The sequence below is a fragment of the Thamnophis sirtalis genome, unplaced genomic scaffold (assembly GCF_051295495.1).
Source record: "Thamnophis sirtalis isolate CommonGarterSnake01/CBP01778 unplaced genomic scaffold, rThaSir2_p1.2 scaffold_4, whole genome shotgun sequence".
Lineage (NCBI taxonomy): Eukaryota > Metazoa > Chordata > Lepidosauria > Squamata > Natricidae > Thamnophis > Thamnophis sirtalis.
In genome coordinates this window covers 92,577,833-92,595,179 of record NW_028261384.1, presented here as the reverse complement: position 1 = coordinate 92,595,179, position 17,347 = coordinate 92,577,833, and the positions used below count along the sequence as shown (strand labels likewise).

The 17,347-nt window shown below is 35.0% G+C and overlaps 1 protein-coding gene across 3 annotated transcripts in view; it reads right to left on the bottom strand.

Annotated features, from left to right (window-relative positions):
• ZNF385C (zinc finger protein 385C) overlaps positions 1-17,347 on the bottom strand; it is a 196,486-nt gene that overhangs the window by 18,222 nt on the left and 160,917 nt on the right. For all 3 annotated transcript variants that reach the window (XM_014052706.2, XM_014052708.2, XM_014052709.2), the window contains one exon: positions 7,672-7,814. In XM_014052706.2, the coding sequence (XP_013908181.1) occupies positions 7,672-7,814 (143 nt within the window). The remainder of the gene's footprint in view (positions 1-7,671; positions 7,815-17,347) is intronic.

Below are 17,347 nucleotides of genomic sequence, written 5' to 3'. Positions count from 1 at the left end.
AATACTCAGATTGAGAGAATACTGCTGGAAACCATTTCTATTACATTCTGCTTTAAAGAAATTTGTTTCTGCTGGTTTTTGCTAACTCTCATGTTTAAATGTTCACAATAATTGTAAATAGTGGAAAAAGGTTAGAGTAAGAACCACAAAGGTGAAAAAGATAAGGAAAAGTATAATCTAATTCTATATATAGAGAGAATTGACCACAGCTATAATCTATAATATAAGCATTGTTCTTTTATCCCTGTGGTTGTGAAAGATATTTTCCCCAGAGCTGGCTATCAAGAAGTATGGGACGAGAAAGAGATTGAAGTTTGAAGGTGATCGTATTTCTCAGCAAAGCTATTTAGTTGCCCAGACAGGTGCATCAGTCTGGCAGGCAAAGTGTGCAGACAAGGGAATCATTATTTGGACCCCTAAATCCCATCACCAAAGGAAATGGAAATGGCAGCAAACAATAATAGATAATCAAGGTACACCCCCCATGATTATGATAATTTTTTACTGATTCATTTGCAATAAAAATGAAGGGGGATACATAGACACTGAAAGAGTGATCTATCAGAGATTTTAAGAGAGGAAAGGAAGTTTTTATACTACAGTTGACAGCAGTTTGCTTTAGATAACACCAACCTGATGCAAGGATGTGGCATACAAGGGTGGTATAAATATAGATCCACAATATCTCCAAAAGGAGAAAAAAGTATTGTGATTATTTTTGGAGAAAAGTGACAAGTGATGTGAATAACTTCTCTATGAATTGAACAGCATGTGGATGTATATTCTGTTCCTTTTGGGATTATTTTCAACATCCAATGTGTAAAATCGAAAAACAAAGCCTGCTATGATAGATCAAAGGCCAACCAGTGCCTGCCTGGGCCTCCAAAGCATGAAGAAGATTCCCTTTTCTGAACAGAAGGGAAACCGCCCAAACACAAGAAGAACAAAGGATCAATAGTTAATCGACAAGATGATTCTGGAAAACTGCAAGAAAAGGTTGACCAATTTGAACGTAGTGTGGATTGATTACAAGAAGTCATTCAACTCACTTCATAAAATTGAATAACCAAGTACCTAGAAATAGCAGGAATCAGTACAAACATCACAATTTCTCTGCAAAGATTGATGGCACAATTGATACGGTTGCTGGTCAATGTTGATAGATTGGGAGAGGTTAGTATCAAAAGAGAATTTTTCAAAGAGACTCACTATCACCACTACTGTTTTATCATTGCACAGATTCTTCTGTCAATCATACTGAGCAAGTCAGACCATAGCTATCAAATATAAAAATATCTGCCAGGGTTTACATCCTCCTTTACATGGATGATCTGAAGCTGTATGGAAGAATCTCATCTAAAGTAGCTACTGCTATTTTTGCTCTACACTGTTCAAGGTATTGCAATAGAATTTGGACTAAACAAATGTGCCATGCTTGCCATTAAATGAGAAAAATAGTGAAAACTGAATGAATCAAGATGCTATAGAAATAACATCAAAAGTCTGAATGAAGACAAATATCTTCAACAAATATCTAGGCCTCCTTCAGGCTGACATCAAGCACACTTAAGTCAAGAAAAAGGTTAGAGATGAATACATCAAGAGAGTAAAGAAGATCTTAATATCCAAACTTAGTGGAGAAAATACCATCAAGGCAATTAATCCATTGGCAATTCCAGGCATTAGATAGTGGATTGGACTCAAGCAGAACTAAAAGCCCTGGATATGAAGATCCAAAATAATAATAATGACAATAAGTCACGACCTTCATTCTTACAGCACTATTGACAGACTCTACTTTCCAAGGAAAATAGGTGGTTATGGAATGTTGCAAGTAGTATATTAGAAGATTGAAGGGGGGAAAAAAGGCACCAGAAGACTATCTGAAAGGTAGTGAAGGGGAGGCACTGAAACTAGTATATCAGGAAGGCTTACTGAATACTGGAGAGACCAAGTTGGCCTACAAAAAAAGACTAAATGAAGAACAGAAAACAGACATGGAAAGACAAAATATTATATGGCCAATATATAAAAAAGCAGTCTAAGAGCAGATCAATTGAAGAAAGTGCTAATTCTGGCTGCACAAGATCAAGCCTTAAGAGCAAATGCATACAAAGCCAGAACTGATAAAGTGGCTCTTTTGTAAAGAAACTGAAGAAACAGTCAACCACTTGGTTAGTTGCTGCAAGAAGATTGCGTAGACTGACTACAAACAACAGCACGACAAAGTAGCACAATGGTGCATTGGAATCGCCGCAAGACACACCACTTTGCAAGCAATAACTAGTGGGACCATAAAATAGATAAAATAATAGAAAATGAAGAAGCTAAAGTGCTCTGGAATTTTAAATTTCAAACAGAGAGGCACCTGCCACATAACACCCCAGACTTAACAATTGTCAATCAGAAAGATAAAATAAGCTGGATAGTTTACATGGCAATACCTGGAGAGAGAAAAATGGAAGAAAAACAGCTAGAAAAAATAACAAAATACAAAGACCTGCAAGTCGAAACAGAATGAGTGTGACAAAAGAAAATGAAAATAGTGCCAATATTAATAGGCATCTTGGGTGCAATCCCCAAACAACTGGCGCACCACTTGAACACTAGTGACATTGACCATTGGCCAATTACAAAAGACAGCTTAATGCAAACAATTTAGATCTTGCAAGGATACTTTTAACACTATCTAACATCCACAATTATCCCAAGTCTTTGGAAGGGCTTGATAGGTTGAAAAAAATGCCAAACAGGATCTAAACATCTGGCAGACTGTGCAACAAATCAATAACAATTACTGTTATGAATAGCAACCTTTTTACTTTGTTGCTCCATTTATAGCTAATAGGTACAGTATTACTTTTAATAGACAATTGTTTTTAAAAACAACCTTTAAGTGTGTAACCTTGTCCCATGTGTAAGGTAAAATTCTATGCATGTTAATTCAGAACTAATCTCTAGTGTAGCTCTCTTTTAAGAGACTTAATTTTTCATATTAAATGATGATAATTACCATAATAGCAACAGCAAATAGCCAAACATCCTAAGGCTGTGAACAACATCATTTATTAATATTATTAATTACGTTTCTACATTATGACAGTTCTCGCTTTCTAAAAACATTTGGTTATAAGCTGAGTAAAGAACAAACTTGGCATAGCAAATCTATCAGGAAAACTATTCTGGTAGTTCAACTTTAAAAAGGCTTGGTACATAAGGATCTTTTTAATATTTAAATTTAATGACAGATTACTCTGGGAACCAATCGGAATCATGCAGCCACTGCAGAAAACCCTTTGTCATTAATCATTAGGCAAAAGCAGACATAAAAAAGACCTGCCCAATAATTTCAACTTTGCTTTAGGCAAATATATTTTTCTGTTACTTCTGTATGGCTTATTTTGTTAGAGGTTGCTAACGTCTAACAACAGAATTCAAGATTTCTTCTAGAATTTCTTATTCCAGCGTTAAATAAAATATGGATTGTTAGTCAATAGGAATGTACAACCTGTACTTACAGAGTCCAAATTCTGTACTCAAACTTCCTGCATCCTGTGCCTTCAGGTTTGTGTTGACTTCTGGTAATTGCCTGAACTAGTCCCTGCAGTTTTCTCCAATTCAAACATAATGTTCCCATTCTTGACAGCCTATCCTGGTGGTTCTTAAAATTCTGCAGTCTTTTTTTTTTGTTATCTAAATTTGCAGTTGGTCCACGTTGAAGAACAAACTATTCCATAGATGAATGTTTAGCAAAACCAACACTTTAGAGTCACTCTAAAATTACAATAGTTCCCATTTCGAATTGCTCAGTAAACAACTCTATTCTTTCTCCCTTACCATTTTTTGCTTAGTTGTTTTAATTATCTATTCTTGACCGTAGAGGATGAGGTGATAATAAGATTTCATCTTTGAGCCAATATGAAATTTAAGAAATTTGGTTTCTAACAGTGTTTTCCAAACTTTTCCCTTCATTATCTAAAACCTCTTATTAGAAAGTCCTTTTTATCACTCATCACAAAGTCCTTATTTAAATATCTCTATTGTGATTGGGTAATGGCGTAGTCTGTCACTACTCAAAGAAAAACTATTTTTACCCAATTTTTGGGTAATTTACCCAGGTTTAGGAAGTACACTCTAGCACATGCAATTCCAGACCATCTTGTCTATGACATTCTGTATTCTGATCTTACAACTTTCCTTCCATTAAAGAAACCTAATCTGCAAAGGATTATATGCACTTTCTGCTAGATGAGCATTTTGACATTATTAGGAAACATTTCAAGACTTATACAATCATTTTACTGTACTAGAGTTATGGTATTAGAGCAACCTAGTCTGCTATTGCTTATCTATCTATGATCTTCCCTTGAACTATTGATTTTTAAATTATACTATTTTAACTTGATTTTTAAAAATTTGATTCTTTAGCAAAATAAATAACATTGTCTAACCTACTAAATATAATTTATTTTAATGTATTAATCTACAGAAGTTATAGGGCTATCTCACCTCTCTGTTGGACAAGGATAAAATGCCCAGAAAACTGTAAAGTATTATTTTTGGATTGAAGCAGTTAAAAAATCCCCAACTCAATGTTTCAACCAATTTGCAATGACTTGGATTACTTCTGTTTTATACCTGTAATATATCCACTGATACATAAGATTATTGCACTGAATGTCCTGTAAAGACCATGAGGTCAGAAAACCAGGAGACACAAGAATGACTCGTCTATCTATCTATCTATCTATCTATCTATCTATCTATCTATCTATCCATCCATCCATCCATCCATCCATCCATCCATCCATCCATCCATCCATCCATCCATCCATCCATCCATCATCTCTAAATCTACAAGTAGGTTGTATAATCATGGGAGATCAAACAAGCCTTTATTTCCAGAATGAAGCCATTAGAGAAAAAGGAAACTTTTGATTCTCAAGAAGTTACAGTCAAATTGCTCTAAGATTCAGGCTTAGCTCAAAAAGTACATCACTTCCAGACTCTTCTTCCCACTATCAAATTATTTTCTTTGTTGGTTTAGTGCAATATGTGGCTTGACCTATCAATTGGCTTCTTTTATTTGTTTATTAAATTTATATGTCACCTATCTCACTGTCAAAACACTCTGGATAACTCACAACATCATAAAACAATGGGAAAAATCAAAATATTAAGCTTTAAAAATTAAAACATTAAAAATTAACAAAAGCAAGATAAAAAGGGACCAACACATTAATGGATGGAGGTGGGGTTTTCTTTGAATCTACTAAACATTTCTAATGTAAAGCACCTCCATCAGGGCTCCAAGCCAGGGTTTCATGTTCTAAAGGGCATGAGCCAGAGTTTCAGGCCATTTTGAAAAGCCAAGAGGGGTGTGATGTTCCAAAGGGCATGAGCCATGGCAGAAATGGCTCTTCTTCTGAACTTCATCAGATGACATGTCTTGGCTGATGGGTCTGCAGTTGCCCCTACTGCCAGAGCAAGTGGTACAGGCCAATCCCATTGGGATGAGTTTTAAGACATTTAAAAGCCTTATAATACTCACTGCAATTAGGTTCTGATTGTATTTTGTTAACATAAACGTATGGTGCTTTTATTTTACTACTGTATATATAAATTAAGACCATGTCTTGAGGTTACTTAGAAATCTACTGAATAAACACAATGAGCCATAACTGAACCAGATTGGTTAACTTGGTTCTCTTATATATAGCCATAACGAATATAACATGATTTCCTTAACATCTAGATTATTAATTATTTCTATCAACCGGAACTTCAATCTGTCCAAATAACAGATTAGGCTGTAGTAGAAATTAATATAATAATTATTTGGTTTTTTCCCTACTAGAGCAAGGGGCAAATATGGCAGATGTTATTCTACTTTTGTCTTTTGTTCATTCTTTCTATATAATATTCAATTTTTTTCATTTCAAAAGGAAAGATAAATAAACAGGTTAACTTATGGATCATGCATTATTCATTTGTTAACATTTTAGTTTACTCAGAAAATAGAAGTTAGGATTATTCATTGAAAACAGTATTGCTCTTAAGCACACAAATAGACAATACATAAAATTACCACTGTAAGATATAGTAAACAAAATCTGGAATAGATAAATGGAGGAAGGCAGTTTTATCAATGAACTAGCTAATAATCCGGCATTGCCTGGGTATTTATTTATCTTAATTCTGTATTAGGTTGGAGCCCCTTATGGAGTACTATGAAGCCATTACCATGGCAACTCCACTGTGCTGTATAGTAGACGCCACCTTAAGGCACAACAGGCTGTATCCTAACCCTATCACACTAATGCACACTATTCACTGTCAAATGTACTGTATACATACATACATACATACATACATACATACATACATACATACATACACATATACATATACATATATATTCACACACAGACACACAGACACATAGCCATACATACATACATACATACATACATACATGAATATATATATATTCACACACAGACACACAGCCATACAGCCATACAGCCAGCCAGCCAGCCAGCCAGCCAGCCAGCCAGCCAGACAGACAGACAGACAGACAGACAGACAGACATACATACATACATACATACATACATACATACATACATACATACATACAGTTGTTAAATGGATCCTCAACATTCAGAAATATTATATCAGATAAAGAGGCAAAAGTGGGATAGTTGCAAACCTCTTGATGACATATACTGTCTGCTGTGAAAACAGGAGACCAAAGTAGATACTGCATCTGTCTTTTTTGAAGATGCTCAAGAACAATTGGCCCCAACCTGAACCATCCATGGTCCTATATTGGATGGGAATTTTTGGAATTGCAATCTTATTGAATTGTGGGGGAGGTAATGCCAAGAAAACAGAAACATTACTGTTTTTAAAGAATATCAAGATACACAATGTTTAGAATTGGTGAGGATTGACTATATCTCTGTTATTTCAACCTTTAAAAATACAGAGAAAACAAAATTCTAAGGAAGCAAAGAATGCTTTGCATAAGCTATTATGGGAAATCAGTAGAAAAGTAAAGTCAATTTAGCATATTTCCTGAAATTTCCTGACAATTTGAACAATTAATCATTGGAACAACTTGCCTCCAGAAGTTGTGAATGCTCCAACACTGGAAGTTTTTAAGAAGTGATTGAATAACCATTTGTCTGAAATGGTATAGGGTTTCATGCCTAAGCAGGGGGTTGGACTAGAAGACTTCCAAGGTCCCTTCCAACTCTGTTTTTCTTTTTCTATTTCTATTCCTCTGTGATTCCTCCCATCAATTAGAAAACCAGGCTGCATCTACAACCTTATTACATGGCTATCATCATCATGGCATCTTAAAAATCCCCAGTGACATTTGCATCACTTTTTAGGTGCTAGCTTAAGCTTTCCATCTGTTGAGGTGGGGCATAATATGATGAACATAGTGAGCTGTGTGCAGGCATCCTATGGATCAACAGGGTGAATTATGCAATGAGCAAACAAAGAAGACTGAGATAAACATTGGCCTGGAATAGTTATATTCTAGGGTGAAAATAGCTAGCTCAGAAAGTAGAGGATAATTTTGCTGCTACCTAACTCCATACAGCTCTAAGGACACTGCTCTGTGGGGATGAAGAAATAGATCAAACTAGAAAAACTCACCGTATTGAAATTAGGAAAAAGGTTGAGTGGAGGGGTGCCATTGAGGCGGAAAGTCAGAAAATGCTTGATATCCAGTGATGGATGTAAAGACCGTCCTGGGATGGGAAGCGAGGCTAAGAGGGAGTTGTTGTGATTAGCTGGTCCTAGGAATCAAGAACAGAACAGAAATAAGATATAATATATGTTTCAAAAGACATAGCTGGAAGGAGAGGCTGGCTAATATTGTCCCTTAAAGCAGAACTTCTAATGTGGGGTGCTGCAAGAAAATGGTTAATTCATTATGAGAACTAAACAAGGACCAAATTCTCATCCCATAGCAGAGATAGTTAGTCACATGTTTGTTTCTCTTCTTATATTACGTGCTTTCATTGCTTCAAAATTGTAACTTACTTCAGACAGATGCATTGGAATAGAAATTCAGAATAGTTGCATACAAACACATATATAAAGTGTGTGTGTGTGTGTGTGTGCGTGCACATATAACAGAACATTATATAACAAACATAAAATATCAGAATGATTCACTCTTCAATGGTTACAAGCATTGTAAACATACAGTAGAATAACTCATGTTAGAAATGGGGATAATTCAACCATTCCCAACTCCAAAAGTAGTTGTTATTGTCTCCCAGCATGAATAATCACTCTAAGCATTCTTTTTAGTAATGAATCATACCAAAAGTAATAATTCAAATAGACATGTGATTAGCTTCCCTGAGTCAAGTAATTTTTATTTATAATGCAGGATAAGTCGTGTTAACTTTTATTCCTTTTTTCATTTTTTAGATATACTAGAACATCTTCAATCTCTCTAATATGTCAAGGCATCAATTTCCAGTATTGTCTCCATTAAAGATATCAAATGATTTTTCCAGAGATCAGGAGAAAATGTCTTAAGAAGCACTGGGCTGCTTAAAAATTTTAGAAGTCTTAAGGCACTGATTTTGCTTCTTAAACTCCCCAAATTCTCTAAGTGTAGAATTTGGGGTTGGTTCTTTTTGACATAGCCCACATTAGTATTGTTATTGAATCACTGGCTGAACCTGCTGCAATCTTCAGACAAGGTAAGAGCTCACAAGCGGAAATCTGTCTATCCTGGACATATGAATCAATCTAAAATTAAAACTTGCAGTTAAATGAATGAAGTGAGACTCCTATTTCCATTCAGAAATAAGCCCTTACAGATATATGGAATATTATTCAGAAGAGAGCCTAGTTTTGTCCTAGGCCATGCAGGAGGCAGATTTTTGAAGGCTTTAATGCTTAATCATGCTGATGGTACCATACCAAGAAAAAAAACAGGCAGTTACTGTAAAAAATGGACTGCAGATTTCCTGGCCAATATAGAATGTAGAATAACAATTGGAATGCCTTAGCTACACAGTACTACAGCTGATATAACCTATATCATGGTACACATTCAAAACAGAAAATGTTAACAGCTGTTTTCCTTTCTATTTCTATAACCAACATAATCTCCACTTAATTTTCTTTCCACTAGATTGGCCATCCCTAGTTTTTTCAGTCTTCACTCAAAATAATTTGCTTATTTGACCCATTCTTAAAGTTGCTCATTCTAGCGTGAGGACACTTTGCAGAGATTGTTTGAACCCTTTTGTTGTGTTGGATACCCTAGGATTTTGTTGTATTTCAGATTTTGTATTTTGGTTAAAAGCTATTTTAGGATAATGAAACCCTTTTCAAAGGCTTTCCTGATTGCCCCTTTTTTTTCATTATTCACATATCAAAATAAAGTGAACACCTGGCTATTAGGCATTCCCTGGCATCTTGACAGACCTTCTCAAGGATCCCTTTTAAGTACTTCATATAAATTAGTGGATATTTTATTCACTTTGCAGCATCACTTACACTTTCAGCAACAGGTGCAACCTAAATGCTACAGTCAATAGCTTTCTATTGCTACAGTTAGCATGCAGAACAGCTGATGGAACTACAGTGATATTTTAGCTAGAGCTATCCTAGGGATGTCATCAGTCATCTGAAATCTTCTGTTAGTTACTATTCTGTTTCATCACATAGAGATGCTTCCAAAATTCTCCTCATTCCAAATTTCTCCTCAGATTTCATTGTTCCAAAGGAAAGAAAACTGTTAATAATACATTACTGCTCTGGATTTATTTTCTCATTTTATATAGAAAGCTGTAGCTTATGAAAAGTTTCAACTATGATCTACACCCATACTCCTTAAAATGTGTGGATACTAATAGAACACAGTAGCAACAAAGGGCAGCTAATTATTAAGTGATGTCGCTTTATTGGAACTGCTCCTGATATGCGTAGGAGATTTTGCAAGGCCAAGCTAAAAGCCAAGCTAAAAGCCAAGCTAACACAAATGTATTTTGTCAGGAAAAACAAAGTATTGGCTCAGCCACAAGATGTCAAGTTGGACAATTGTTCCTTTACCAAAATATTTTCCTGGGAAAACTGCACTGTCAGCTTGGTAGTCTGAACAATAGCGGATCATCCTTAGGTGTGCTGCCTCACTCAGAACTAGACTAAAACTTTGTCTTATGGCAGGATTACTTCTACATTTTTTCCACAATTTGCAAGTGGTGTGCATACAAGAATTTGTGTACTTGATTTTATGCATTTCTCTGATGATAAAACAGGCTGTAAATTTGGATTTCCAAAAAGCTAAGAGAAAAAAAATGATAGAACATTGACAAAATAATGCTTTTATTTATTAAACCCAGATGAGGCTTGATGCCTTCCATCAATGCCAATTGGCTATATTTACCAATATAAAATGTTTCGATTTTATTGAAAATGCAGAACAAAGACAAAAATATTTTTTTAAAACCCTGAGCTCTGGTCATTTTTTCTACTGATTGTAGATGGACCTGAGGATGCCTTGAAGGTGCAAGTGGCCTCTTTTTAGCAGCCTGGTCAAATTTGTCCTGTCTCACAAACCAGTTTTAACTCTAGGGTGAGGGGGAGAAAAATATGGTTTGCTCCATCAGGCATGTACTGATCAAATTATTGTCAACGTCACCCAGAAGGGAAATCTGGGGAACAGCAGAGAAAAAAGCCACACAAACATGTTTCATTTATTTATGTTTGAAGCAACAAAAGGAAACATCAATTTAATACTTATTCTGGCATGATTGCTGCAGACAATTTTAACTTCACATCAACTTTATTAAGGGCTGAAGCAATCTCCCCAATTATAATGAAACATTCTCTCTTGTCTTCAACTCAATGTTTTCCATATATGTTAGACCATAACTCTCACCATAATGCTACTTGAAGATGATGGGCTTGTAATCTGGTATAGAGAACACAGAGATGAACATGGAGAAGGAATGCGATGTCAGCTAGAAAATCATGAACTAAGACCAGGAAAGGAAGAAGGTAGAGAGAAAGAAACTTAAAGTGACTCTCCATGGTATAATAGGGAGGAAAGGGGAACTTATTTTCAGTTATTCAAGATGTTGTTATTATAGCCTAAATTAATAAAGTAAAGTTCTGGTATTTTTTGTGGAGACCATTTCCTGACTTGGCTTATCTGAAAGGGCTGACATCTAGAGAATGAAGGCTGATTTATTTTTCTTCATTAATTCCAAAAAATTCATCCAAAAAAGGATGAAAATAAAATTTGCAAGTGTGTGCACAGGTACAGTATATGTGAACTATAATCTAGAAATGTTAATCAAATATTAAACAAAGGAAACAAATAGGAAAATAATATTCCAATCATATAGTTATTATGTGGAATGCAGATGTCTTTCATTTCAAGAAACAAGTTCCTAGACTTCAGAACCACAGAGCCAGATATGCTCAAAATATATTGAGTTTCCACTCATTACTTGAAAGACATAAACAGGAACAGACTAGCTCTTGGGAACATCTCAAGGCCATATAGATAATACCCTGTTCCCTGATTATTTTAGACACTAATCTTCATTCCCTTTAAGATAGATATGATATTTTGTGTAGATAAGATATTTTTTGTATTTGTTTAATACAAATACATAAATAACCATTTTCTATGTGCAACTACAGTATGTATTTCAAAATATATTTTAAAAAGATGACAAATATATCACAGTAAAATGTCTTGAACTTCTGATGCATGATTAATACTTTCTGAATAAGATGTGATTTAAAAAGTTAATAGCCAAACTTTTTTTCTTGTATAATATAAATTTCAAGAATAAAAATCAGAAGACTGTCCAATTCCTCAAATAATTGCTAGCTCAGTACTTACTACTGAATAAAATATTTATCTAGATTTGCTTCCTGATTATAAGGTCAACAACTAGGATAAAGAAAAAGTCAGAACAGACAATGAACTTTTGAGACCTACAGATAATTTTGATATGTCTCTGTAGTGAAACATTCAGTCCCAGTCAATGCAGGGATGGAACAGAATTAACAACTGATAAGGGGAAAAAATGGCTGGAAGAAAGTGAAATAAGGCACTTTAAGGTCACAAATGACTACATTATTATTTTTCCTGTGGTGAACCAGCAGTTTTCATGCTGTCTGCAGTTTAGAAATATTACATTAGACAGTAAAGATTTCACTAGATTTGCAACAATGCTTGTAATGTGACAAATACAAATGCTGATTATGGACCCTTACAGTATGATTTGAGTATGGAAAACCTTTATAATGCTCCTTTTCCAGAAATACTGGAGAAAAAAAACCTGAACAAATGATTAATCAACATATTCATTTTGAAAAATATGCTTCCTATGCTTATGAAGAAAAGATGATGGTATGCAAGTCATGGGGAATGGTTGATGAAGATGATGGGGCTTGCAGAGGTGGCCAAATTGACTTATCCGATTAGAAAAAGAAAAACATTTCCATTAGTGGCTGACTGGAAACACCTTACAAACTTTTTGCATGGAACAGCAATTATGATTTGGGTTTTGCTGATTAGAAAGAAAACTGAATAATAGAATTGGGGGATTCTCTTGGTAATCACAAAGCAAGAGATAAAGTTGTAATCATAATCAAAATGGTTGCTGCAGGGGAAATGTAAAGTTTCTTTTTTCTATTTTTTATCTTTTCTGCTTTTCTTCATTTTCTTTCAGTATTAGTTTGAATTAGTTTTAAGCTTTTTAAACATGTATGTATATATGCCTGTTTGTGTGTGAATATATATTTATTGTATATCTCTATCTCAGGTATCATGATCAGCTCCTTCCTGAAATGCTTTTTAGAGAAAAAGGAGGATGTAACTCCAGACCCTGAGTCCTGCTGGCTGGGGAAATCTTTAGTGAAAGGATTCACCATTCCTTATTAAGTAGCTATATTTGGCAGTAGGACAAAAATACAGAATACCGTTTGTGAAGAAAAAAAAATCCTCTCCATCTGCAAAGCAAGATTTACATATTTATTTAAACATGATTGGAGATAGGATATTCTGAGGCAACATAGAAATAGAAACTATTAGGAGCTCTCCGTGGTCCTGAAACTGACCTGAAAATTTGCTGTAGTATACTACTAGTTAACTTTCCTTTGCACTTTCTTACCTTTGACTGATCTTTCTCAGGTCTGTCTGGATGCTGCTTATGATCTCTTGACTTCTTGGATTTTGCCAAAATAATGGAGTCTGACAATGTTTGATCAACATTTCCTAAACTAAAGATGCATTGCAACATTTTGGTCAGCATAACACAAGTGCATCCTTGTGTCTGGAGGAAACTACATTAACATAAATTTTGCTGCCCTCACAGCTTACCTTCCACAACTCAGAACTGAGATTGGGCGGAGTTGCTGCCCTCTCACAATATGTTTCACAATGTAATGGAGTAGAGTTTCCAAGCAGCATTTCATGAATTTTTTTGTGTACTTTTTCCTCGGCACAATATTACCTACTGGTGGGAATACCAAGTACCAATTGTTCTCTGATAGTAGAGGCTAAGGCTTGTTGTTATGATTTTATCTACTTATTTATTAGATTTCATTTTAATTATTTACAGAATAATTCTGTAAATTCTTTTGACAGGACTTTTGATCTCCTATGAAATGATTTTCTGATTGATGTCAGCTTGAAATCACCTAGATTACTATCTTGTTCATGGAAATCCTGCCAGAGAAATAGAAGATCAACATATCTGTGTCAAATAGTTTCCTCCAATTGCAACTGGACCTATTGTTGTGTCTTACTGTATTACTTCTCATCCCTAAAACAAAAGAAAAAGTGTGAAATCCAAACTATAGACATAACATGTATATTTTGATGACTTCAAAATCAAAAATGTTAAGGCGGAATACCCCTGCTACAAAAGGAAGAGTATCTGTGATGACAAGACTCTAAAGAGCAAGAAGCTAGAATATGTAGTAGAATAGAAAAATAATCTTACATAGGCTAGTCCTTTCATCATGCAAACATCGTCTTCTAGGATTCTTAGTCTGATGTTAGAACCTGCAATCTAAATAATGTATCCTGATTTCCAGAGCTTATCAATGTACTCTTATCACTCTTCTCTGGAAAAATATTCTTCAGTTGAATTCATTTTCACCTCCCACAATTCTTAGCCAGCAAGGCCATAATATCTAAAAAAATATGGGAAATAAAGTTCAATACAACAGAAAATGCCAAGTAGGGGAAACCATACAAATTATAACAGTCACATGACAAGGTTCCATTATACTCTTTTATTATTGGAAGAGGGGAACTGTATTTCAGAGATCGGTGCTATAACAGGGTTAATGGCTATTTCAAATTGTAAAAATTGAAGAAATTACAACAAATGTCAATCTTATCCCCACTAATTGCTTTGTTAGATCACTACCACAGCCACAAGTAAAAATGTCGTTCTAACAATTAAGACATTGCCTATCTTTGAGCGAATGCAACTGCACTCCAAAGATCTACTTCAAAATGGATTATGCCAATGGGATTTCTTCCTTTTAACTAGAGTTTCCTTTATTGTTCCCCATCTATAGAGAGTACTCTTGCCAAACTGAAATACTACATACTACATACTCCATTAAATATATATTTTGAGAACTCCTAGAGAGGAGCTATGTTAACTCTCTCCCTCCCAGACAAACTATCTAAACTTCACTGTCTTTTGTTCCTCTGGAATGCCCTCCCCACCTCCTGTGAATCCGGACTATATTCCATCATAGGTTTACTTTCATTATACTCTCTCTTGTTTATGTAGTCCCAATGTTTTTGTTATACTGGTTTCCATATATCATATACTGGTTATATTGGTTCCCACCCATATCATATGGGTTGGATCTCCTGCTATGTTTGTCAGGGTTCCTTAATTGTTTATTCTCTTCCTCCTATAAGTCCAATTCATTCTTCCTGGTTCACTTTTGACGAAGTCTTTATCTTCCAGGGAGACCATGCAGCTGGCACTAACTTGTCAATGCCTCTTCATCATATCTGTTTACTTTCAGTCAAGCTGCCAAGATGTATGCCATCCAGCATTAACATAACTAAGATATCAAATCCAGGATGGGATATGCAGTTAAAGAGCAAACTTGATTTTGCTGGCTTCTATTTTCTAAGGGTCAAAAGCCTATAAGGAATACCAAAAGGGGAAATAAAATTACCACTAATTAAAAAAAAAACCTGTGGAGATTCTCATGACATATATATCCCCATAATGTGTCCCAACAACAGTTTTTCTTCTCATAAGTAACAGCTATCTTAGATTGTTTCCTAGCAGTAAGGATAAAACCACTGAATCTCAAAAGTAACATGTAGTGGGAGGTACAAAGTATCTGTCAGCATTAACAAAAAATAGGCATTTGTCTATAAGAAGAATGACCTATATTTTATGATGCAATAACTCAACGTTTTTAAAAAAAAATATCCACACATACAACTTTCTTCCCCAATTTAATAATGAACAGTTCATTATTTTGAACTGTGGATCATTTTGACAAGACCAGAAGGTTTAATCTTACTTCCTTAGTAGGTAAGATGAGGTTGCATTACCATAAGAGATGGACAAATAGTCCATTCTTTATAATATAAAATATGTTAGCAATACAGACAAAATAAATACCTATTTGATAAGTTTGAAAGATTGATCTGCTCTGTCTTTCAAAATTAATCTGATGAGCAAAAGCTTTCAAAAGGAAGGTCCCAAGGGATCCAGCTAAAATTCAGTAGTAAATTCAGGGTATTGCATTGAAGTACTGCAAGTACTGGTTTCTATTAAGAACTGTTTGCCTTTGGCAATTTAGAATAACAAGTACATATTATCATTAGTGATTTCTGCTTCGAATGAACTCCCCTTTCCTCTCTTCCTTCCTCCCTTTCCCCCTTCACACAAAAATCTATGTACTGTATTTACACGTTACTTTGAACAATATTTGTCAACTTAAGGCAAATTGGGGGTTTGCCAACAGAAGTTTAGACCACCGCAAAATGTTTGACTAGGTACATTTTTTTCAAACTTCTTTGAAAGAAAACTGGAATATATTTGGCAACGCTGTGAGCTTGTCTGCTGGAATATTTTCTTGTTCCTATTTAGTTAAGATTTAACTCAAAACAAGGTTAACCTTTGTTATTTTTAAGCAATCCTGTACTTCCTAGCTTGTCCTCTTTTCTCCCCTCTCTTCAAATCAATTTTTTTTGTCAGTGATATTCCAAAAGAGCAGCTGTGGGATGTATTTTTAGCTGTTAATTCAGGCACTCAATTAAAAGGATTTGCTGCAACAAGAATGGTGTGGTCTTTGGGGACCTGGATAGAATGACCTAATCTTAAAGATGTCTTCCAGTTGCAAGGAAGGAAATGGTTGGCTAGATTAGAAGCTGTATGATAGGGAGGAATGCTCTAAAAATCATTTTCTCTATTTAATCAGAACTGCGCAGGATGATAAATGGAGAGCAACTGGATATAGTGCAAGTGTTTGAACTGGCATTCTGTTATAAGAAGATACCCTTCACAGCCTTCACAGTTGCAGTTTTCAAAATCAAGGGTTAAAAAGAATCTTTAGTTTGCAACTTGTTTCTCATTAAAGTAGACCAGTCTAAAACCGGAGGGTCATAAATAGGGACTTCAGGGAGCAGTAGTCCCTATTCAGGGTAGAGTCAACTGGATGGAGCTGAACGTTTATTGGCCATTAATAGCTGCTTATCTGGATTAGGCAAAAGTTGCTAATTTGCACCAAATCTAACTCAGTGACCTATCAGATGCCTGTGTGTGTTCCAAGCAATGCTATTAATCCATACTTTTGAGCTACAAGCAGCCTTTGGTGCAATTCTTGTTAATAAAAATAGATTAGTGAAAATTGATGGATTGACAAGTTCAAGAGCAAATAAGAGCAAATATATTCTGTCAACATGCAAACTGAATAAAAAAAGTGCTAGAAAGTAGTTGGTTCAAGAATAAGTTTATGACCTATCAGTATATACTGATTCTGGACAAATCTACACTCCCTACTAATTCATTTCATGATACATTGATAGAAACTGCTGTTCCAAAGTAGAAGCAGTAACATATTGTTTAGCAGAAATGTTTACAGCAAAGGTAGAAAAAGTAGAACAACACGTGGTTACAAAAATCACTTGCGCTTTTGATATTGAGGAAGACTGACACTGAAAGTAGCCTTATGAAAATTGTACAAATTTGAATTACAAAAAAAGATCGTAAGTATGCAGCTAACTACCCATACAAATTGGAGTTAAGATATACAATTAACCAATTCAGAGTCCCTGTAACCATGTAACCCT